This window comes from Pristis pectinata, chromosome 3 (assembly GCF_009764475.1).
Source record: "Pristis pectinata isolate sPriPec2 chromosome 3, sPriPec2.1.pri, whole genome shotgun sequence".
Taxonomy (NCBI): Eukaryota; Metazoa; Chordata; class Chondrichthyes; order Rhinopristiformes; family Pristidae; genus Pristis; species Pristis pectinata.
This window is the reverse complement of record NC_067407.1, coordinates 107,793,958-107,818,505: the sequence shown is the minus strand read 5'-3', so window position 1 is coordinate 107,818,505 and position 24,548 is coordinate 107,793,958. Positions and strand designations below refer to the sequence as shown.

The 24,548-nt window shown below is 39.8% G+C and overlaps 1 protein-coding gene across 1 annotated transcript in view; it reads right to left on the bottom strand.

The window, feature by feature from the left end:
• rps6kc1 (ribosomal protein S6 kinase polypeptide 1) overlaps positions 1–24,548 on the bottom strand; it is a 124,252-nt gene that overhangs the window by 14,109 nt on the left and 85,595 nt on the right. Inside the window, 4 exon segments of the mRNA XM_052011928.1 lie at positions 5,202–5,291; positions 5,580–7,334; positions 11,737–11,869; positions 16,671–16,718. Coding sequence (XP_051867888.1) covers positions 5,202–5,291; positions 5,580–7,334; positions 11,737–11,869; positions 16,671–16,718 — 2,026 coding nt within the window.

Below are 24,548 nucleotides of genomic sequence, written 5' to 3'. Positions count from 1 at the left end.
GATAGGATAGATAGTCGGAGTCCTTTTCCTGGGATAGAAGTGTCAAAACCAGGAGGGCATAGATTTAACGTGAGAGGGGAATTTGTGAGACAAACTTTTTTCTTTTACATGGAGTGTGATAGATGCCTGGGACACACTGTCAGGGGAAGTGGAAGAAGAGATACAACAGCAACATTTAAGAGGCATTTAGACAGACACATGAACAGGCAGGGGATAGAGGGTTACGAATCACGTGCAGGCAGATAGGATTAGTTAGATTGGCATCATAGCTGATGCAGACATTCATGTGCTGTATTGTTCTATGTTCTAAGCTTCCTGCCTCTCACGTTAAATCTTGCCCTTCCGTCTTTAACACCCCACCCTACCCATCCCCTCATAATTTTATATCCCTCGGTCAGATTAACCCTTCAGGTCTTCCACTCCATGGAAAACAAAACCAGCCTATCTGGTCTCCCCTTAGAACCGAAATGCTCCAATCCAGGCAATATCCTGATGAATCTCCTGTGTACCCGCTCAAGTGCAATCATATATTTCCTATAGTGTGGCGAGCAGAACTGCACACAATAGTCCAGGTATGGCCTACCCAATGTTTTCAAAAGTCCCAGCTCTTATACTGTGTGTCACAGGGAATGAAGTCAAGTATCCCACGTCTTCTTCACCACCTTATCCACTTGTTGCTGCTGCTTTCCAGGATCTAGGGACTTGTACGCAAGGTCCCTCTGTTCATCAATGCTCCCTGGGCCCTATCATTTTCTGTTTTTGCCCTCCTAAAATGCATTACCTTGCACTCATCTGGATTCAATTTCATTTGCATTGCTCTGCCCAACTTTCCAGCTGGATATATAGAGGAAGGAAACAAATGTCCAGTAACCAAGTTTGTAGACTACACAAAAATAAGTGGGAGGACAGGGTACAAGGAGGATACAAGCCATTTACAGAGAGAAATTGATAGGTTAGGTGAGTGGGCAAAAAACTTGACAGAAGGAGTATAATATGGGAAAATGTGGAATTGTTCATTTTGTAAGGAAAGGATAGAGTAGTACGTAAATGGAGAAAAGCTACAGAGGGATTTGGGGAAGTTCTTGTGCACGAAACACAAAGCTAGCACAAAGTGCAGCAGATAATAGGGAAGGCTAATGGAATGTTGGTCCTTATTTCAAAGGGATTGGAGGCACTAGTGAGACAACATCTGGAATACTGCAAATAATTTAGTCCCCCTATTTAAGGAATGACATTTCATTGGAGGCGGTTCATACAAGGTTCAATATGGTGTTCTCAGCTACAGAGGGGGTATCCTACGGGGAAAGGTTAAACAGTTCGAGACTCTGCTCAATGGAGTTTAGAAGAATAAGAAGTGAACTTATTGAAACATGAAAGATTCTTAGAGGGCTAGACAAGGAAGAATTCTGAGGGAATGCTTCCTCTCATGGTCGAGTCCAGGACCAGAGAGCATGGTCTCAGAATAAGGGGAGCCCATTTATGACTGAAATTAGGAAGAATTTCTTCCCTCGAAGGATTGTGCATCTTTGGAACTTCTTGCCACAAACACCAATGGGACCCGAGTCTTTGTGTATATTTAAGGCTAGATTGCTAATTAGTAACTGAATCAAGGATTACGAGGAAAGGTTGGGAAAGTAGAAGGGAAATGTCAGATCAGTCATGATCCTATTGAATGGGGGAGCAGGCTCAAGAAGCCAAATGGTCTACTCCCGTTCCTTCTTCTACGGACTAAAAAGAGTCCAAATTACTGTCAATACAATCATTCCTGAATTACTTTATAATCCATTTTATGTTACTCAGCCTTCCTACTGATGATCAGAATCTGTGCATTTGAAAGAAGACAACAGCACTAAATATAACAAATCAAGAATAGTGGGGGGAAAAAGTGAGGGGATGAGATATAACTCAACTGGAATGAAAAGAATGAAAAATAATGCTGAAAGTGTAACCGATGTCTTACTGATAATACATAGTAACCAAAATGGTACTGTGAATATGAGCTTGCTTGCTATACCACTAGAAAACAAATAAAGACTAAATTAAGGTCAAACTGGTCAGAGAAACTGTTCTTACTCTAATTTTTAGATTATACACTGAACAATTCATGGAAACAGTGATGAGAAGCAGTGTCATGTTTCCGGGTTTTATTTGGTTTAACATTTGTATTTAAAGAATCCAATGAAAGGATAAACAAATTAAATTACTTTAAAGTACAGTAAATTATTTCAACAATGTGAGGAAAACACTGCTGCAAATGTGAAATTCATGTCTGAAAACAGTTATTCTAAACCATGGAGGACTGAAGAAATGCATTAGATAAATTAAAGCATGTTCTTTTTCACCTCAATACCATAAAGAAAAATCAAAAAGCAAAATCCACAGATGCCAGAGATCTGGAACAAAAACAACTGGAAACATTCAGCAAGTCAGGCACCATTTGTGGAGAGAGAAATAAAAATAAATTAATGTTTCATACATGCAAACAGTCAAGTATTGGTCAGTCTATGATGTCTGAATTCCTTAATATTACCAGCATTTTCCACTTTTGCACCATAAAATCTCTCTTTTTATCTCTTTCCTCAAGCACAGTATAAAAAATTTATACAAAATTAAAGACTGCAACTCTTCCCAATTTCTGTATGTTGATATCAGATTTTATTTTATAACTCATCTCAAATCATATTTCCTCTGAAAAAGGTAATGTATCCATTAAATATTTTCTTTAATTCACTCTGTTACAATTAAAAGTAGATTTATCATTGTTATCGTATGATAAGTAATTCAAGAAATGGTTAATAGAGAACACATAGTACAAATGTAGAAATGATTCCGATTACGTGGTAATGTACAAAAAACAGCAGCATTGTAAGTTAAAACATTGCAGATCAAATTGGCTGATTGATAAACTGCTCAATCACAAAATGTCTTCCTGCTTTATTGGAAGGTAAATTCTACTTTTCAAACCATTAATTTGCTTTTTTTATGCCAGTTGCATATCAATCAATTTTAAAGCCCTGCACCTACAAAGATATGTATAAAAACACAAAGATATCTAACAAAATCAGAAAGTAAGATGAGAAAAATTGCACACTTTTTGCCAGAGAGCCATTTAATAAGTTTTCCTGCACGCAGTCAGGGACTCACGGCTTGTTATGTACCTGAGCGTCATAGAGGCATACAGCTCTACAGCACAGAAACAGGCCCTTTGGCCCATCTAGTCCATGCCAGCCTGGTTTTCTGTCCAGTCCCATCTACCTAGACACAAACCACAGCCCTCCATACCTCTCTCATTCATGCAACTATCCAAACTTCTTCTAAATCTTACAATTGAACCCACATCTACCACTTCATGCTAGCAGCTCATTGCAAACGCGCACCACCTTCTGAGTGAAGTAGTTCCCCCTCAGAAATATTTCACCTTTCACCTTAAACCTATGTTCTCTAGTTCTAGTCTCACCCAACCTGAGGAGAAAATGCCTGCATGGATTCACCCTATCTATACCCCTCATAATTTCATGTATCTCTATAAGATCTCCCCTCATTCTCCTGCACTAGAGGGAAAGAAGACCTAACCTATTCAACCTTTCCCCATAACACACGTCCTCAAGTCCTGTGTGAATTTTCTCTGCCCTCTTTCAAGCTTATTGATATCTTTCCTGTAGGCAGGTGACCAGAACTGCACACAATACTCCAAGTATGGCCTCACCAACGTCTTAAACAACTTCAACATAACATCCCAACTCCTGTACTCAATGCCCTGATTTATGAAGGCCAATGCACTAAAAACTCTCTTTATGACTGTATCTACCTGTGATGTCACTTTCAAGGAATTATGGACCTGTATTCCAGGTCCCTTTGTTCCACCGCACACCTCAGTGCCCTTCCATTCACTGTGCAAGTCTTCCCCTGGTTTATCTTCCCAAAGTGCATCTCCTCACAGTTGCCTGTATTAAATTCCATCTGCCATCTTATAGCCCATTTTCCCAGCTGTCCAGATCACTTTGCAAGCTTTGATGAAACCTTGACAGGCTTCTGCTGGGGTTTCTGCTTAATTTTCTCCCAACACATTTGAGCCCAGTCCACTTATTACAAGCCTTCCACACACCTTTATGTTTTCTTCCTTTCAACCCAGTTTGCTTTCAGACTCATCGTGAAATTTCCAAACGGTTTCTCATGGGCCAGCCCAGCTCACCTTGAATGCTTCCCCTCCTGGTTTAGCTCAGCCAATAGCAGCCCCACATAACCCAAATAGAGTCATAGAGTCATACAGCATGGAAATCTTCTCTTGTTCTGGCTTTCTCCTAGCTTTGTTATTATGGTCAAATCTAAGAACCATCAACTTTATAGTTGCAACTTCCAGCCCCTGGATCCACCTTTTCCCACCCAAATTTAAATGCTTTTGACAAGCTCCCAGCAACTGACACCTGTACTGATTGCCTGCAAGCAATACCATTGGAAATTTGCTAGTCTAAACATAATATCAAGTGGGTTCATCCGAAAAACTTCTGAAAAGAATTTAAAGAGTAACTTTAGTCATTTCCTTCCATGTTCTGGTATATGGACAGAAAAGAACAAGCTTTATTTCCTGTGTATTTATTTCATTAATGAAACACACCAAAATTGATCTAAAAACAGTTGGAATAAAAAAAGTTATAGATATACAGTGATGAAAACATTGCAGGTTTTTTTTTAAAACACAGCTGGCTGGCTTAGGAACTGAAAGGATTGGGTTACCATTCCTAATTTGCAGCCTCCCCTTATGCACTCCAACTGCCTTTGGCTACTACTTTCTATTGTTTGGCCTTTATGTTCTCAAGAAGAGCCCCTGTCACAGGCTCTCTGAAAGTCAATGTACACCACATTCATTTCCTCTTCAAAATGCTTACAAGTATGTTCTCTTCAACCAGATATATTTAACATCATTTTAATTAACTTATCCCTCTTTAAGTTTTGCAACTTCCTTTTCAGGGAAACTAGGAGTAAACAAAGTTTTTTAAAATATAAAATTTCTAGTCAATATAAATTTACATAAGTAAATGCTTTTTAGAAAATTATAAATTCAACCCATGTCACACTTTTTAATTACAAAAAAATGCTTTGCATACCAAATGGACTACACACATAAAGAAAGGTATGTGGTTTGCATAATACACAGAAGACAAGGAGAACAGCGTACTTTATATGCAACTAAGTGTTCTAACCTGGGGCGCAGTACATTTTCTCTATGGCACTGCTGTCATAGGAATCGTCAACCTCACTCCATCTGCTAAAATATGTTAGTTGAATGTGTCCTAAAAACAAAATGACACGAGAAATCAAAACAATTTTTTCCTACATTTTCTGTAGAAGTGAACTGTAATTATTCTTTTGTAGCTAAAAAACAGTATCATTAAGAATAATGGCATCATTAAGCACTAGAAGCTATTACTGTGGGTGAATTCACTGCACTGGAATTGAAGCTTCAGACAGGAAATGAAGATACTAATTATAGGATAAAACGCCTACTCATTTAATTGGAGGCAAGTAAGCAACAGAAAAAGATATTAGGGAAAAAAAATGCATTTGCAAAAGTTCCTGACCTTTGTCGTCCAGCAAGATGTTGTTTGGGTTCAAATCATGGCATATGATTCCTTCTCGATGAAGTGCATCAAGGGCGACAACCATCTCTGCTGCCCAATGCTGAATACAACTCTCTGGAATACGAGCATTGGAAGCTCGCATGAAACTTTCTTCTAGCTCTTTAAACATGTGCGATACTAATGTATCCCCATTTGTCCTTGTGGCAATATGGCTTTCTGCCACTGGTGCTTCACTGGTGCTCTCTGAATGTGAAACACTGTCCTGTGTTCCTTGGTCACAGCTGCCTATGTGTTCTCCAAATGCTAGCTCCTCATCTGAACCTCCTTTGTCTGTAACCTCTTCTTTCATTGTTCGGCCAAGTTCTTTGTTATTAGAATAATCTTCACCTGAAACAGCATCATAATTACTGATTGGATCATGTAATTGAGGGACAGGGCTCAGATTTTGATTGGTGTGTGTCATATCTAAGGCGCTATATGATGCAACATTCAAAACTGATGACGTATTTTCAGTTTGGCTGACAGGGAGTAAGAAATTAAATTCTACTTCTTCCTCAACAGGCATGCTGGTATCGAGTTGTTCAATTAGATCTTGTTCCTTTCTATTCTCAGAAAGTTGCAAATGATGTTTTGAGACTTTGTCTATGTTTCCATCACTAGAGGCTTCTTCATCTAGTAAAATCAGTTCCAGTGTTCCTTGAGAATTCATGCAATGATCAATATTATAATTAACTTGTAAAACGTCAGGTTTTTCATATAGCCTATTCTCTGAATTATCACCGTTGGTCACGCTGCATTTATCAGATAAAAACACTCCAGCTGCCTCACCGTCCTGTGAAACACCTGGTAAATTCACTAATAGATCAGGCCTACCCTCTTCACAGCTGCTTGTATCCCCACCTGCTGCATCCTGGAAGGAGATAACTGGTACACAATCATTGGAGGATCCTCTGCTGTAATTATCTGGGAATAATAAGGCAGTGGAATCCAGTTTAATGTCACTAGCATCAAAATTACTCTTAGTATCTGTTTCAGGTACCAGATTAAAATTTGGTTCCCAGTCACTTTTTTCAGTTTGGATTTTTTCTCCTAGATCAAGACTTACCAATTCATTTGTACTGTCCTTGCTATCAATTCTGAAAAATTCCATTGGACTATTTTTAGACAGATTTAGTGATTCAGAGGTCTTTGTAGGACTAAAGGCTTCTACGTTAATATCATCAGTGAAAAATCGAAGCTCTTGAATTGTGGTAGGGGAACAAAGACTGTCATTACTGAGAAGGGAATGTGATCTGGTGGTCATTCCGATTTCTGCAGAACTTCCAGGTACATCCTCATAAACTGTTGGAAAAGTTTCAGATGACAGACTGTCAGGCTCTGTCTTCTCTTGTTCATATTCATGGCACAAAGTAAGATAGCTGCTAGTGCACCCTTCGACATCTGCTTCAGAATCTGATGACGGTGGCCCTAACAAGTCATGTGAATTGTCCTGCGCATCTTCATCTGGGACGCTGCTATCATCCTGTGAACTTGAAGTCAGATTGCTATTCATAGGCTGGTCCTGAAGCATATTTCCAAGGTCACTTGCCCCAGAGCCGATACTGCTGCCCAAGCCTTCGGTGCTCAATTGGTCCACAGTAAAATCATCTTGTACAGTAAGTGTCTTGGAGCTATGTTTGCCTGGATCTGGTGCTTTAAAGCTTTCCTCAGACATTTTCTGGAGGAACTTGCAAACGTGCGACCACAGTTTACCCCCTAAGTTAACAAAATAAAAACATTTAATTAACATTTAAAGAATGAAAACTTCTAGACTATTCATTTCACAAACATTTTTTTTGATCCACCATCCTTGAATTGGAACCTTGCTTTCTTATTTATACAATCAAACAAAATATCAACATGGTGCTAGTCCAGACATTTTACAATATCATTTGGAGAAACACAAGTAATATAATATTTTATTAACTAGAGAGAATGCTAATTTCAAGCAATAACTTCTGGGCAAAATCACACTACTGGAAAGAGCATGCTGGGGAATCATCCAGCCATTTAGGTTGCAGAATGTTTTGCTGGAGCTGTGGGTGGGAGAGCTTTTTGCAGCTGCAGTCTGATCAACTTTCTCAATAAATGGCAGAAATAAGCATCTAATATCCACGGTTATATTGTCACACGAAAGAAACCAATCTGCAAACTTCAAAAATAACATTTTAAATGCTCCTTTAATAATGACCAAGAGAACCAACATTAAACACTCTTTTAGAATATTGTGTCTTGCCTCCACTACAATATATTGAAGGAGCCTTGTTCTCAGAAATATTCTGAAGAATCATGGGTTCACACAAATCAACATCATTTACGTATGAAATCCAAGTGCAAGCAATGTTCTTACTTTAATCCTGTTAATGTACCTAAAATATTTTGTTATGGAAAGCCTATTATTATCTGCTTCACTAAGGCACTAAAATTATGCTGAGCATCTGCACAAATAACAGCAGCCCACATGAGCATCTAGGGCCATTATCATGTTCAATTGATCGTGTTTACTGTGCCAGATTGGAATGCAGGTATAAGCTGGCAGCCTTTACTTAATACTCCTCTAAGTGCTCGAATTGTAATGATTTAATTGCTACTTTAAACCCAAGTGCACATCACAGCTTCCAGCATATCAAACAGTGCCTTTGTAATAAGGTTTTACTAAAACTAAAGATGTCATTCCAAATGTCCAGGTCCTCATGCAAAGTACTTATAATATTAGATAGTTTTATCAGAGGAGACATTAGGAGTTGCTATTTCTTTTTAAATTGTATTTATCCCTTCAAAGCTTTTCTGTCTCTCCATGGTTCTAATTGGAAACCAACAGAGCAGCCCATCCTGGGCCGAGTGCTTTTCCTGGGCACCATCAACAAGGTTCCATATCTGACAACAGCCAAAGACAAAAGAATGGTTCATGCTGGAAAATTAACAACACACACTTCAAATCGGACACCAAGTCCAAGGAATTAAGAGACATATGCGAGTTCCAGAACTCAAGAGACTACAGATGCTGGAATCTGGAGCAACACACAATGTAGCCCAGATAAAGGGTCTTGACCCTAAATGTTGACTGCCCGCTTCCCTCCATAGATGCTGCCTGACCCACTGAGTTCCTCCAGCACTTTGCATGTTGCTCCTGAACTCAAGAACGATTTACACCACATCAACATCTACACCATATCAATGGCACCTTGGTCTTAGCCTTAGTTTTAAGAACTTTCCAGATTTGCACATTAGATTGTCCATTAAATTCAACACAGAAAGTTACAATTGTTAATGTAAGGCAATCAACAACTCTTGTGCACAGACTGAATGACTTAAACTATCCCAACTTATTTCTTCAGATGGTAAATTGTCATTGGAACCTTGAAATAAAAAATATTTGTTAATATTTTCCCTATGCCTCTTTTAGCTCTCCATTTCTTTTTTCCCCCAAATACAATTTTATTTTAATTCACCCTCCTCTTCCATCATGCGTAACTCTCTCCCAAGCTCATTAGTAAAGGAGATGGACCATTGGTCCCACCTTCATTGAGGTCCCAGAATCATGCTGCCAGCTGCCTGTGCTGTGTCGTTATCAGTAAAAATTCCAACAATAGACAACCCCCTACTCCTTGGTCCACACCCGCACACCTCACCCCCAGCTCCCTAGGTCCTACCTCACCCACCCAGTGGCCCGCCTCACTTCTTTCAATGTTGGTTATTGTACCACACAGCAAGATGACAATCAATAAATTAGATCTGCAGTTTGCAATTTATTTCTTTAAAATACTCCTACTTTAATAAATTTGCTCTCTTATTGACAAGAAACAGTCAGCTGAAATAAGCAATTATGGAATTCAAGTCATTCTAACACACTAAAGAAGATTGTTAACATTCCCTAACATTCCCTGATGAAAGCACAGGCTTGGATGTAGGTAAACAGAGTTGACTTTACATGAATGGCACTGTTGCAATTCACACGTGAATAACAGAAATTGTGAAAACACCAGAAGCATGCTCCAGCAAGGTTTCAGGAGGGAAAAGAAAACGAGACAGATTTTAAACTTTATCAAATGTTAGGCGTTCAACTTTTAGAACATAGAACACTACAACACAGTACAGGGCCTTCGGCCCACAATGTTGTGCTGACATTTTATCCTGCTCTAAGATCTATCTAACCCTTCCCTCCCACATAGCCCCCTATTTTTCTATCATTCATGTGTCTATCTAAGAGTTTCTTAAACGTCCCTAATGTATCTGCCCCCACAACCTCTGCAGGCAGTGCATTCCACGCAACCACCACTCTCTGTGTAAAGAAAACTTACCCCTGACATCCCCCTTATATCTTCCTCCAATCACCTTAAAATTATGTCCCCTCATGTTAGCCATTGTCACACTGTGAAAATAGCATTGCTCTGTGAAAGCACAGTGATTGTCAGTGATTCACAGTGATTTTAATTCTAACCCCACCCCCCCCCAACCCACTCCCTCCTCAAAACATGAAAACAGGGTATTGAAGGAACAAATGATGTAAAGGTCAAAACTTAAATCTTGCATGCTGTAGGGAATATCAATGACCAATAGTACTTAATTGGAATGCAAAGGTTAAAGTTACACATTTAATATGATAGTGATCCAATCCATCAGAATTAACATTCCCAGTACATAATGCTATTGCATTTCACTTGGGAATATTTGGTGCTGCATCCACAAATGATCAGTAGAAAATTCCGTGTATACAAGTGGGATCCAACTTTCCTGTGATAAGCAGAAAACTTATGAACAAAGATTCTTAATTTATCACATGAATTAGGTAAGCATCATTATGATCTTTCCTACTGACAGTAAAGTTCCCACAAAACTTAGTACTGCTGAAGCATTTACATGTTGCTTATGGGTGGGATTTATTGAATGAATGAATGAATAAATAAATAAATAGAACAGAAAAAAGGCCTCTTCTATACTCAATTTATTAGCCAGGCTTCAAATGCTGAACAACCAGCATTTCTAGATTAGACATCTCGGTACAAGATGCCGGGATTAATGACCCAGTAACTGGGGCAATTCACAACACAGGGACTCGTCAATCCAGATCATTACACAGCGGGGCAGCATTTCTCTCTCCTCACTGTCCCCACCCACCTTTTCCTTCACCTCCATTGCAGCGTTTTCTGCTGTAGAATGGAGCTGCCATGAAGAAAGTTCTTTAAGAACTGACTTGCTTCCAGTGGTTCACGTGTTTCTCAAGAAGCAGCTGAGAGCTCTGTAGGCAGATGCCACTAGTAATCATGCAGGTAATGTTTCTCCACATATTCCTCAATGCATTTATGCCTTTGAAAATCTACTAACATAAGTCTTGTAACTTCAATTAACCCAACATCTTTATAACTTTGATGATAGATTCATTTCTTCATTCTCAGGAGGAAGGTGTTGCCATATAGACCAGCATTTATTGCCCATTCTTAATTGCCCCAAAATAACTATGCAAGAAACCTGTGCTCAGAAATTGGAATTTGTCCTTCTTTTTGGTGCTGCGTACGGCACCTGCATCCAATCAGGTGGCTGCCAAAGAAAGAATCCCTGAAAGTTTCATAAGATTTAAACTCATGTCAAAACATGGACATCTCAGTTGGCACCTCCTTGATGACTTGCAGAGAGGTTTACCCCTTTGTTTTTTTACGGTGGGTGAATAACACTGGACATGAGTTTTCGACCTGAAACATTAACTGTTTCTCTTTCCACAGATGCTGCCTGACCTGCTGAGGGTTTACAACATTTTCTGCTTTCGTTCCAGATTTCCAGCACCGGCAGTTTTTACGATTTACACATAGATGTCACTTTTGTTTTTAAGAAAGCAGCCAGTATCTGGTGGTAGATGTGGAAATAGCTGCTATGCACCAGATATCATCATTGATCATGACTGATGCCAGGCACATGACAGACACACTAGGGCAAATCACGCCTGGAAGTACCTGGATTTCTCAATGGTTGCTAATCAATCTGGCATTTCTAGGCACCGGTTTCTTCCACATGAAACACTCAACAGAGTCATTTTGAAAACAAACCTACTTGATTGGACGATAAAGTTAAAAGTGAGTTAGCGAATGATCTCAAGATTAATGGAACAAAGATCAATACCCACCTTCGGCATGCTGCAGCAAAAGAAAGATGGAGTCATCAGAGACTATTTGCTTCTTCAGTTGTACCATGTTAGGCACACAGTGGGGAACAATGGTTTTTTTGTTCCTGATGCACTCGCTGCTTTTCCTTAGACTCTGACAGAGAACAGAAAGGTCAGTTGTTCCCTCTGCTGCTTTAGAACATGCTGTGCTCTGCACTTATCCACTAGACAAATCTATTTGTGCTACCCTGTGCTTTTGGAAAACCAGTTAGTCCTCTTCATCTTCTCTTCAGTGCCCTAAGCTCCCCAAGGCATAACTGATGGCACTTGGCTGCTCTCCAACACACAGAGGATGGCACTGAGCTGCCATTAAAATCAATTACATGGGTCAATGTTTTTATTTGCCTCTCTCTGAACTAAGTCATCAGAATAATACTTTATTTTCGTCAGAACAAATGCCAACAGTAAATTATACAGAAAACTGTACAAGCTAATCAGAGGGTTGTGTACTTTTTTCAGGCTGTGCACAGATGACCAAGTTTTATCCATGTAAGTTAGTTAATACACTGAAGCGTTGATCACAAGATTCTTAAAGGCTGTTTCATTTTTAAAAATGGACTATTTCACAGGTTGGATAATTAGCCGTGAGTAGGCTGCTAAACATTCTTAAAACTAAATAAATAATAGCCTATTTGCCTCCTCATGACAAAATCCATCCTCAACCTTCAAAGTGGGGTGATGGGTTAGGCTGGTGATGAATTGAGATATTGCAGGCCATGAGATCCTGTGAGCCAGGAAATGAAGATACTGGAGGGCCAGAAACCAGGAATCAGGAGCAAAGGACACCAAGGGTTAGGTGGATATCAGCAAAGTGCCTGAATGTGGGGTTGGAAGGAGTGCTCTTTCCTCTGGCTCACTTGCCATGGCAATGGCTGCTTCAGAGCAAACCAATCATTGAGAATTATAGTGTGACTTTCAGCCCCTTATTTGCACATCCAAAGATCTTTGTGTGCTCCAATGTTCCTGCTCTCATAGTCCTTCTCGGGGATAAAGGTCAAAGTTTTGGAAAGTACAGCCATAAATATTTGGAGTGTTACTGCAGTGCATTTCGTCATTGATACAGCCTGTAGCCATGCTTCAGCTGGTGAACTGCATGTCAATCGAACAGCTACTGTATCCTAGTTGGGACTGAACTTAATGAGTGTTTTGGAGCTGCACATAGTCACACATGTAGAGAGCATCTTATCACAGTCCTGATATGTCTTGTAGATAGTGGAAAGAGTTGGGGAAATGGATACAAATTACGTGCCACAGGATACCCAGTCATTTTGCAGTTATCTATAATCAATAACTTCGTGGCTGATGCAACATTTGTTGCTGAGGAACTGGTGTTGATAGTAGCACTGAATGCCAAGAGGAGTCGATTTTGACTTTGATCCCACTGATCAATATCCAGCCCATGGGTGGTATATGTGACAGCCCAAACATGAATGCTGTTCGGGTCTTGCTGCATGGAGACATGAATTATCTCATTATCTGAGGAGATGCAAATGGAATTGAACATTGCAAATTATCAGAAACATCACCACCTGCTCCTGAAGGTTGGAAGCAGCTGAAATGGTTGGGCCTATGACCATCTCAAGGATGTGGTACAGTGATATCCTGTGGCAACATGTTTAAACTTTAACTACCTTCCTTTGGGCTGGGTATGACTCCTGCCATTGGAAATTTTTCTCCTCAATTCCCATTGTTTTCTCATTGACGAGAGTATCTGTGAACCAATGCTATAACTTGGCTGCTATCTCAAAGGGAGAACAAATATTCAATCTTCCTTCATTAAATCAAAGAAAAATGGTTTCAACTCGAAATTAGTCCTTTATTTGAAAATACAAGCCACGATCTGTAAACATTTTTAAGGATCTTTGCAAAGTATAATTGAATAGGCTTTCTCAGTCTATACTGTGCTAGGTATCAGAGGATTCTGTTCACATGCTCTGCAGAAAAGCCCCAATTGCCTACCCCGTCTGCTTTCAGATAGCTGATCTCAGCTAAGGCATCAAAAGAAGCAAAACAAATGGTAACTATGTCAAATCCTATAGTCCTAGGTTATGGATAGCAAAACAAAATACTTGGGTTCCTTTTGTTAATTGCAAAAAACTGAGTGCATTGACACTCAGTCTAAGCTAACACACGATGAATATCTAACTAAGTCAGAATCCCTGCTACCTATTAATCAATGGTCAGGCTTCCCTGTGTTTATTGATTGAACTATGAAGGAAATTTCTTAGGAAATGGTTTCACTGGCTTCTGACTCTCCCTCTACTTGCAAGGATTTTGGACTTTACATTACTGGGACACACAATATGTTTGCTTATTTAGGCCAGCGGTGTTATTATCTATGCAAATAGCAGAATTACTTCAAGCTCAGTGCAATTCCTGTTCAAAATTTAAAAGAATTTTTGTTTTGGCCAGCCAAGGCCACCAGCCAAGTTGATTGCAAATCATGCCACAGTCTTTTTTCACGCCCTACTCTCACCAGATGAGCTCTCTAGTAAAAACCAGGGAACATGCCAAGACTATGCAGTGCCCTATCTCCAGAAAATCTGCAGCTGGTGTAACTCCCAACATAGCAGCTCTGCTGGTTGAAATGCAGTGTGAGTAAAATCTAAATCAACATCTTTAGGAAATGCGAACCACAGGATACTGGGGATAAATACAACGATAAATGTATCTGTATTCACAGAGGTGTTGGGGGTACAAGGTAACCAAGAGTACAGGAAACCAACTTCGAAGTATACTGGAAAGCCACAACGACTGTAAATAGTTAATCAACTGAATCTCTAAACAAAGAACTATTTTGACTAAGATGCTGCAATACAAATTAAAATTGATCTAACCAACTTATTTCATTTTTTTGCTGCCAAATTGGAAATTCATTACAAAATTAAAATGTTATCTAGAATAAGTTACCAAGACCAAGAATGGACAGTAGGAAGATGATTTTTCTTTCAGTTTTACTGTAGTGCAGCTCAGGCTGAAGAGAGTTTGTGGCAGAAACACACCAAATTCAGAACTCCCTACTTCATGTATATGATATTTCCACTACTCAAAACAGCCATCCTTATAGCAACTTAGTGTGAGATTGCCCAATTAATGTCAATTAGTGATGAATTATGGGCAGTTTTGTGCTGCTGGGAATGAGTTGAGACTGTCCAGGCTAATTTCACTTAGGATAACAGCTGTTAAGAAGAGAGACACAGACAAAGCTTCTATCCCATCTGCCAAGCTGTATTTAGACATCTTCTACAGGTGAAAGAATAATACTTCAACCAGGCATCACTTTCATCTTTCCCCACACAAATTGTATGCACATTTGGATTATCTGAACGTTTATGCCAATTGCCTTTCTAATAAGCATGACAAGAAACATTAAATGTGTAATATAGAAAAAAAATTACTTTAAACATCCCTAGTTCAGTATACCAATTTTCTCACCTTTCAAAGCAAAACATAACGAAATGAAACTTATGACTTTTAAAAAAATAAATACACATATAATTTACAAGGTATATAAAGCTAAGACTTATGCCTATATAGCACCTTGCACAACTAGTAGCTGTTCCAAAGTGCTTTATGGGTAATGAACTATCTTTGAAGTATGTTCACTATTATAATGCCTAGACGTGTGGCATCCAATTTGCACAGACAAGGTGCACAGAAATCAGTCATAAAAATCCCTGATAATGTGTTCCAGTAACCTTAGATGGAAAGTAAATATTGGACAGTTCTCTGGGACAACTTCCACTCTCTTCAAAATAATGGGTGTGGAAATTTTATGTCCATCTGAGGGGACAGGCAAGACCTCAATAGACAAATTCAGTACTGAAATTTCAACCTGGATTACGTGCTTAAATTTATAGCAACAGGAGAAGGCCATTTTGCCTCTCAAGTATATTCCACCATTTTGGTTGATCAATGACTCAAATCCACATATTCACCTTTGACCCTTATTCCCTAGGACTTCTGATTAACAGAAATCTATCACTCTCAGATTTATTACTTAAAAAGTGATCTGGCATCAATTACAGTCTGGAGAATAACTCTCCCATACTTTTCCAGAAGAAACTCTTCTTTATTTCATTTCCAAAATTCCTGAATCTAGTTTTTAAGACTATGGCCCTGATTGCCAACTACTTCCCCTACCCCTTGCCCACGTCCAAAACTCCGCAACCAGAAAAGTTTTTCAAACCAAGCAGTTTTTATTCTTTTTATGCTCTGCATTACCCTGCTGATCTTGAGAACTTCTGATCAAATCACCTCTTGACCTTCTAAATTATCAAGAGTACAAATCTTTTTGTTTGTAATCTCTCCTCACAGTTTATCCCTTGGAGTGCAGATATCATTCTGGCAAGTCTGTCATGCAGTTTTTTCAGAGCCAATATATCCTTCTTAAAATATGGTGCTCAGAATTGCTCACAGAATTGCTCCAGGTGTAGTCTAACCATGGTTTTGTATAGCTGCAGTATCATGCCCACTCTAGGCCAGCATTCCATTAGCCTCTTTATTATTTGGAGTGGGACTTGACATAAATCAAACAGCAAGACCATCTATGGGATTGTCCATCTGTTCTCATCTGGGCTATTAAGGGAACAAGTGACTATAGGATGGCAAAGTTGCAAACATTCTGGCTTCAACATTGTATGTCATTGGGCAAAGAGGTTCTCATTAACCATCAGCTTAAGCAAGCACTGGTGCAGTTTCTCTCACTTACTTTCAACATTACAGCAGGATAATTAAGACTAGGCTTGTTTTTGAGAAGGGGTAGTAGTGGAGGGAAGGGTAAGATTTTGAAGAAGGATATATTGAGAATACACAAATAAAAAATTAAATAACAGCACAATTTTAGAATTCAGCCACTAAGTTGCAATGAATTAAAATTTTAGAAAGTTGCTTACTTTTAAAATGAAGGTTTCCTGTGTTCTGGAATCCAACACGAGCAAAACCTTCAAAAGCAAATAAACGTAGGTCAAAAATACAGTTTCCATCAACACTGAATGGAGAGTGCATGCATACATACTTATCCCAATGTCAAATCTCAGTTTGAAAGTTGCATTTAAAATGAATTCAGTTAGAATAAAGCACAATTGCTACTAGAACCATGAAAAACCCAAATTTGATTCCCAGAAAATTATGTTAAATAAGGATCGGGGGGGGGGGGGGGGGGGGGGAGATGAGGGGTGTGTGGGAGGGTGGCTGGACAAACGTTTACCATCTCCTCACCTCTCTCCTCTTCTTACTTATATTTACAGTGTGCTGACACGAAGAAAGCACATCTGTGAATTTTTTTTGCTTTAAATTGGCCATCGGCAGATAGTTTTCCCAAACAGGTGTTTTATAAATGACTGTAAATCAGCCCCTGGAAACACCACCTCCAAGGCAGGCGAAACCAACGATAATATAATTAGAGCCAGATACATCAGGCGAGTAGATAGTCTCCATCTGTTCAATGTCATATTTAATCACTTTTACTTCTTTAAATCTACAGCAACCGAGCTTTCATAAACTTACTTACTAAAACATGAATATTTGTGCTGCCAAGTCCTGTGGTAGCAGAGTTATAACAGCATGGAATACAGCTGGGTTGTATCTAACCCAACTGGTGGTCTATGATGTAAACAGAAATGCAATATTTTGCATTTTAATTATTTATCATCCTCAGTAAACGCTTTCTACAGGGGGTGACAAATGTCTTTACAAAACCTGCTAACGTTTTACCACTACTTGATTTTCTTCCTTCATCATTCTGGCATGATGCAAAAATGTTTTTCTCTGTCCAATAGATCTGCTATTTTCAATGGTGATATTTTACATACAATCCTTAAGAGCATAAATATGCAGATCCTAAATTTTAGTTTTGGCTTCCCATACTTGAGGAATATGTCTTAATATCATATTCCAAGATAAAATGAAAAAGGTTTTAGGTGGAAAATAGTGCTTTTAGAGTTACGAATGTTGTTATTTTAAAGCTGCTTCAGTTACTTTAGAATAACTGGGAGACAGAAGGGCAAAAGATGCTTCCCCAATATACATCAACAGACATATTCAATGGGGGTTGCTATCTCAGCAGTTGTGCATTTTAATTGCTTCCACTATTTTCTTTGCAATACAATGAAAATTTACTGGGAAGGTACTACATATCCAATTTGGTTTCATGAGAGAGATTGTTCTCCGCCCAGCCCGCTGCCTGGACTTGGCTTTTGAGGTTCCAGCCCACACACACTTAACTTTTCTGTTCGCGGAGGACTGGAAGAGTTGTTCCTCTGCACCTAAAAGGTATCCAGCGAGGCTGGGCAGCAAGGAGGCCCCAAGACCCACTGGGCATTTAAATATTTTTGAAAGTCAGTGAGCTATCAATGTTTCTTAACGTGTCTCATAATCAGAGATTTCTAAGAACTAGTTTTAATAATGAAAAAAAAATTACAATTGAAAGCACATTGAAACAATAATAATTAAAAACATTACAATAAGGCGAGATCATTTATCTTCTATACTGTTCCTATACCAGTCATCCCTGACCTAAAGCCAAGGGACATGTATGAAGTGCATCCAGACCCTCTTCAGAGAGGCACCACAGCTCCACCAAGGGGCTCATTAGTGAGACTAACAGTGGAGGAGAGAGTCAGATGCGCCAGGATCTGACTTCCACCTTCCACTGCCCACATGCAGAAGCTGAAGGCACGCTGAGCCATGAACGGCAGATAGCCAGCTATCAGTCAACATTTGGGCCAGTGAATGCAGTTATAAGGAGTTACAGTTATCCTGGGTGCCTCTCAATTCAGACAGCCACAGCATTCCATGGTTTAGTTTTCCTTTCCTGATGATTTTCTGCATTTTCAACAGTAAAAACACTATTACTGATTATCAAAAAGAAAAATTTTGATTATTGGTATTGGTTTGTTATTGTCACTTGTACTGAGGTACAGTGAAAAAACTGTCTTGCATACCGTTCATACAGATCAATTCATTACACAGTACATTGAGCTAGTACAGGTAAAAACAATAACAGAATACAGAGTAAAGTGTCACAGCTACAGGGAAGTGCATTGCAGATAGACAATAAGGTGCAAGGTTATAACAATTGTGAGGTCAAGAGTCCATCTCATTGTATAAGGGAACCGTTCCATAGTCTTATCACAGTGGGATAGAAGCTGTCCTTGAGCCTGGTGATACGTGCCCTCAGGCTCCTGTATCTTCTGCCTGATGAGAGAGGAGAGAAGAGAGAATGACCCAGGTGGATGGGGTCTTTGATTATGCTGGCTGCTTCATAAGGCAGCAAGAGGTATAGACAGAGTCCATGGAGGGGAGGCTGGTTTCTGTGATGTGCTGGGCTGGCTTTCTTGATTAGGTTTTACTACTTATTTATATAGACATGAAATTTCTTCTTCTTTTTCTTCTTCAGCAGTCTGATCTTGTGGGTTCCGAGGTGACCAACAAGGCTACTGTGGAAATTGTGTTCTCTTTCACATTAATCAGGTGAGTTGATGGTCTGCATGCACCTGATGCATGACCTCGAGGTTCTCAATACCATCCCAAAATGAACAGCCTGAGGTTCCAAGGAATCAGTGGGAATTTGTGGGTGGTCAGTGGGCAGTGCGGTAGCGTAGCAGTTAGCGTGATGCTATTACAGTGCCAGTGATCGGGGTTCAATTCCTGTCGCTGTCTGTAAGGAGTTTGTATGTTCTCCCTGTGTCTGCGTGGATTTCCTCCGGGTGCTCCAGTTTCCTCCCACATTCCAAAGACGCAAGGGTAGGTTAACATGGGGTTAAATAGGCAGCACGGACTCATTGGGCTGGAAGGGCCTGTTACCGTGCTGTATAAATAAAGTTTATTTTTAGAGGTTTGAACAATTCTATCAGGAAAACTCAGACCCCAAACTTAAATGTTAAAATTTACCAAGAATGTCAAAGGTCGTTGTTTCAAGTTCAATTTATAAGATCATCACTAATTTCAGTTATGTTCTTGAATTTCAAAAGATATCCACACTTTATCCCAACTGCATGTTGATAGAATATGGACAATATCATATAAAAAATCAAAACTGTATAATTGTAAGCCATTAATAAGAGAAACCCTGAATGTGGATTTTGATTGAAATATTCACAGAAAGTTGTACAAGTTGAGTGCACGCTCCTTAAGTGACTTTCTGAAATTGATCCCTGTGAAGGTCCCAAGACTGAGGTTAGTAGCTTTAAGTGATCAACACCTCAAACTTGTGATCTGTTTTCATAACAAATTTCATGCACTTTCCAATTTATTTTGACTCTTTTTCTTTCAGCGGTTCTGCTAGAAGCATAACTGCATAATGGGTGATTAACTGCTCAATCACCCAACCCTACCCTCAACTCTGCCATTTGGAGCATCATCACTGCAGGGGACTCAGCTCAGTCATATTACGGACCAATTGGGTGCACTGACTTTAATTACCGGGGGCACTCATTAGTCTCTGCTGGTATTCAGTGACCTCTGCTCACCAAGTCTGTCTATGGTTTCCATTCCTAACAATCACTGCCCAGGCAGCCACACAAAACTAGCTACTTAGGCAAATATCAGTAGATAGCTGGTTACCAATGCCCATGTCACATTCATTTCTACAGAGGAAGAGATGGTGGGAAAGTTGTAGTTTTTGATAAACTTAACAGAAAAGCAAAACTGAGTGCAGGGAAACATAGTTCTTAACAACATGAACAACAAAAAAATTGTTTTTTATTAAATTTATTGCTATCAACACAATGAAACATCCCAAGGCACTTATATGAATAGTTTGGATTGCAGAATTACTGCTGTACCACTAGGATGTTGTGTGATTACTCTTACAATAAAATAACAGGAATCAATGGTCCTTTAAGTTGTTGTCCCCATCTGGATGGCTATCTAATGCTTACCAATATACACCAACTCCCTCTGTAAGTTACAGTCAGAAGATACATTTGAAAATGCAACAAAGAAGATGCTTGAATAAATTTGCTTATGTGTGCTACTGACTTTTAATCCAATGTCCTAACCAACTACCAGCATAATGTAGCTACCCCCAAGGGTCTACCATCTGCTCTTATCCAAAACCCCTGTCAGGCATTTTCAATGCATTGGTGTTCAGTGGAGAAGAGGCATAATTAACTAATAGGAGAAACTGAAATACAGTAGTGAAAAACTTACCAAGGCTGGTTTAATAGATCATAGATGACAGCAAACATAAATGACAATAAAGACTGAGAGAAAAATTGCAAAACTTGCAGAACATTCATAACTTAAAATATTCCAAATAAAAATGTGGTCAAGTCACATTTGATTCTGATAGAATTAAAAAAACTGGCATAACACTTTACATTTTACAGTATATTTTAAGGAACTAAATAGTCAAAGTTATTGGAAAGGTCAAAGGACAAAGAAATGTGGAAAAGCCACATGAATTCTAACAATAATCAGGAAAAACAAAGGTAGTAGACAGAATTAAAGAAAGCAAAGTGTGCAATACCCTGGGGGGAGTTACCATAGAACAATACAACACAATGCAGGCCCTTCGGCCCACCATGTTGTGCCGACCTTCAAACCACTCCTAAGCCTATCTAACCCCTTCCTCCCACATATCCCTCTATTTTAAATTCCTCCATATGCTTATCTAACAATCTCTTGAACTTGACCAATGTAGCAGCCTCCACCACCACCCCAGGCAACGCATTCCATGCACCAACCACCCTCTGGGTGAAAAACCTCCCTCTGACAACTCCCTTGAACTTCCCACCCATTACCTTAAAGCCATGCCCTCTTGTATTGAGGCGCTGGCTGTCCACTCTATCTATTCCTCTTAATATTTTGTATACCTCTATCATATCTCCCCTCATCCTCCTCCTCTCCAATGAGTACAGCCCTAGCTCCCTTAGTCTCTCCTCATAATCCATACTCTCTAATCCAGGCAGCATCCTGGTAAATCTCCTCTGCACCCTCTCCAACGCCTCCACATCCTTCCTATAATGAGGCAACCAGAACTAGACACAGTACTCTAAGTGTGGTCTAACCAGAGTTTTGTAAAGCTGCATCATTACTTCGTGGCTCTTAAACTCAATCCCACGATTTATGAAAGCTAACATCCCATAAGCTTTCTTAACCATCCTATCCACCTGTGAGGCAACTTTCAGTGATCTGTGAATATGAACCCCAGATCCCTCTGCTCCTCCACACTACCAAGAATCCTGCCATTAACTTTGTACTCTGCCTTGGAGTTTGTCCTTCCAAAGTGTACCACCTCACACTTCTCCAGATTGAACTCCATCTGCCACTTCTCAGCCCAGATCTGCATCCTATCAATATCCCTCTGTAAGCTTCGACAGCCCTCCACACTATCCACAACACCACCGACCTTTGTGTCGTCTGCAAACTTGCTAACCCACTCTTCCACCCCCTCATCTAAGTCATTAATAAATATCACAAAAAGTAGAGGTCCCAGAAACGATCCCTATGGGACACCACTAGTCACATCCCTCCAATCCGAATGCACTCCCTCCACCACAACCCTCTGCTTTCTACTGGCAAGCCAATTCGGAATCCACACGGCCAAGCCTCCCTGGATCCCTTGGCCTCTCACCTTCTGAAGAAGCCTACCATGCAGACCCTTGTCAAACGCCTAATAAAATCCATGTCGACCACATCTACTACACTACCCTCATCAGTCTTCCTGGTCACCTCCTCAAAGAACCCCTATCAGGCTTGTGAGGCAAGATCCTCCCTTCACAAAGCCATGCTGGCTGTCCCTAATCAGTGCATGATTCTCTAAATGATCATAGATCCTATCTCTTACAATCCTTTCTAGCAGCTTACCCACCACAGACGTAAGGCTTACTGGTCTGTAATTCCCTGGACTATCCCTACTACCTTTTTTGAACAAGGGGACAACATTCGCCATCCTCCAATCCTCCAGTACCAGTTGTTGCCAATACATCTCCTAGCCGCAACGATATAGTGATTGGGTACTTCAAAAACTGACCAGAGAAGCATTCAGTAAAAACCATCTTGAACAATTAAGGGAATAAACCTAAATGGAAGTTTAATAGGGAATAACCATAGAAAGCATCCTATCTGGATATATCACGGTTTGGTACAGCAACTACTCTGCCCAGGACCGCAAGAAACTGCAGAGAGTTGTGGACACAGCCCAGAGCATTACGGACACCAGCCTCCCCTCCTTGGACTCTGTCATTACCTCTCACTGTCTTGGTGAAGCAGCCAGCATAATCAAAGACCCCACCCACCCGGGTCACTCTCTCTTCTCTCCTCTTCCATAGGCACGTACCACCAGACTTAAGGACAGCTTCTACCCCACTGTGATAAGACTATTGAACAGTTCCCTTTTACAATGAAATGGACTATGACCTCACGATCTACCTTGTTGTGACCTCGCACCTTATTGCACTGCACTTTCTCTGTAGCTGTGACACTTTACTCTGTACTGTTATTGTTTTTACCTGTACTACATCAATGCACTCTGTACTAACCCAATGTAACTGCACTGTGTAATGAATTGACCCATATGATCGGTTTGTAAGACAAGCTTTTCACTGTACCTTGGTACGTGACAATAATAAACCAATACTAAATGTGATGAATAACAAACCAATCAATAATCTGTTAGTAAGGAGAAAAAACAGTGGACATAATATGGTTAATTTAGATAAAAAGCTATTAGATGTGAGAGGTAAACAAGAAAGACTCAAATCAAGATTTCTAATTAATTTAGAGCAAATTTGGAAAGCATGAAAATGAATTTATCATAATAAATTGGGATGACATTTTAATGGATAAAGCTACAGATTCAGTGATAAATGTTCAAAGCAGTAATACATTGGGAGCACACAGAAAACCTGCATAAGTAGAAGAGTGTACCATCTCACAAACTGCACACCCACCCTCCTGCCCCATCACTGGAGCATCCAGCCAATGCTAAAGAACACTTTTCGATGTAAAAATGCAAGTTGCAATCTCACTGAAACACAAGATGGTGAGAGGCTTGAGAGAGTAGATACTGCAAGGATTCTTCAACACTAAAAGAGCCAAAAACCATTGGGCATAGCGTCAGGATAGGGGTTAGGTACAGGACTAAGATGAGGAGAATATTTTTCTTTGAGACTTCCAAATCTTCAATCACCTCTCCAAAGGATGTGGTGATTGAGAAGTAAATTCAAGGCTGGGGCAGGTAAAATTACAGGGGAAACAAGGGTATTAGGGAGTGAGCAAAAAGGAAGGATTGAGGCAAAAGATCAGATTGACCATGATCTTCAATAATACAGCAGGCTTGGGCACCACGTGGCCTACACCTACTCCTATTTCTTATGTTCTTATCCTACTGCTGAATACAGCTGGAGTGCTCGAGCTCCAAGCACTGGAGTGAAATCAGCAACAATTGCTTTCATGGCCTGCCTCCTTTAAATATGTCTAAGGGATGTTCAGTATGTGTGTGATAACATACTCGCTAATATGATGCCTGGTGTGATATGAGCCACAAGTCTGCATTTGCATAACAGATTCCATTTCTCACCTCGAATGTTTTTTCATAAATATGGTACCAAGTCTACCTCATCCCGTGTTATGGAGGGGAGGTGAACCAAATAAAAGTCAATGTTGTAGGCTTGGAGTAGGATAGGGCAAAGAGAGCAGATCTTCTTCCCTGAAATATACTAATGAACACTAAATGGAACTTTATAACTGTCAAGAAGTTTCATGGGCACTATTAATGATAATAGCTTTTTTAATTAACTGAATTTAATACCCATGTTAGCACAGTG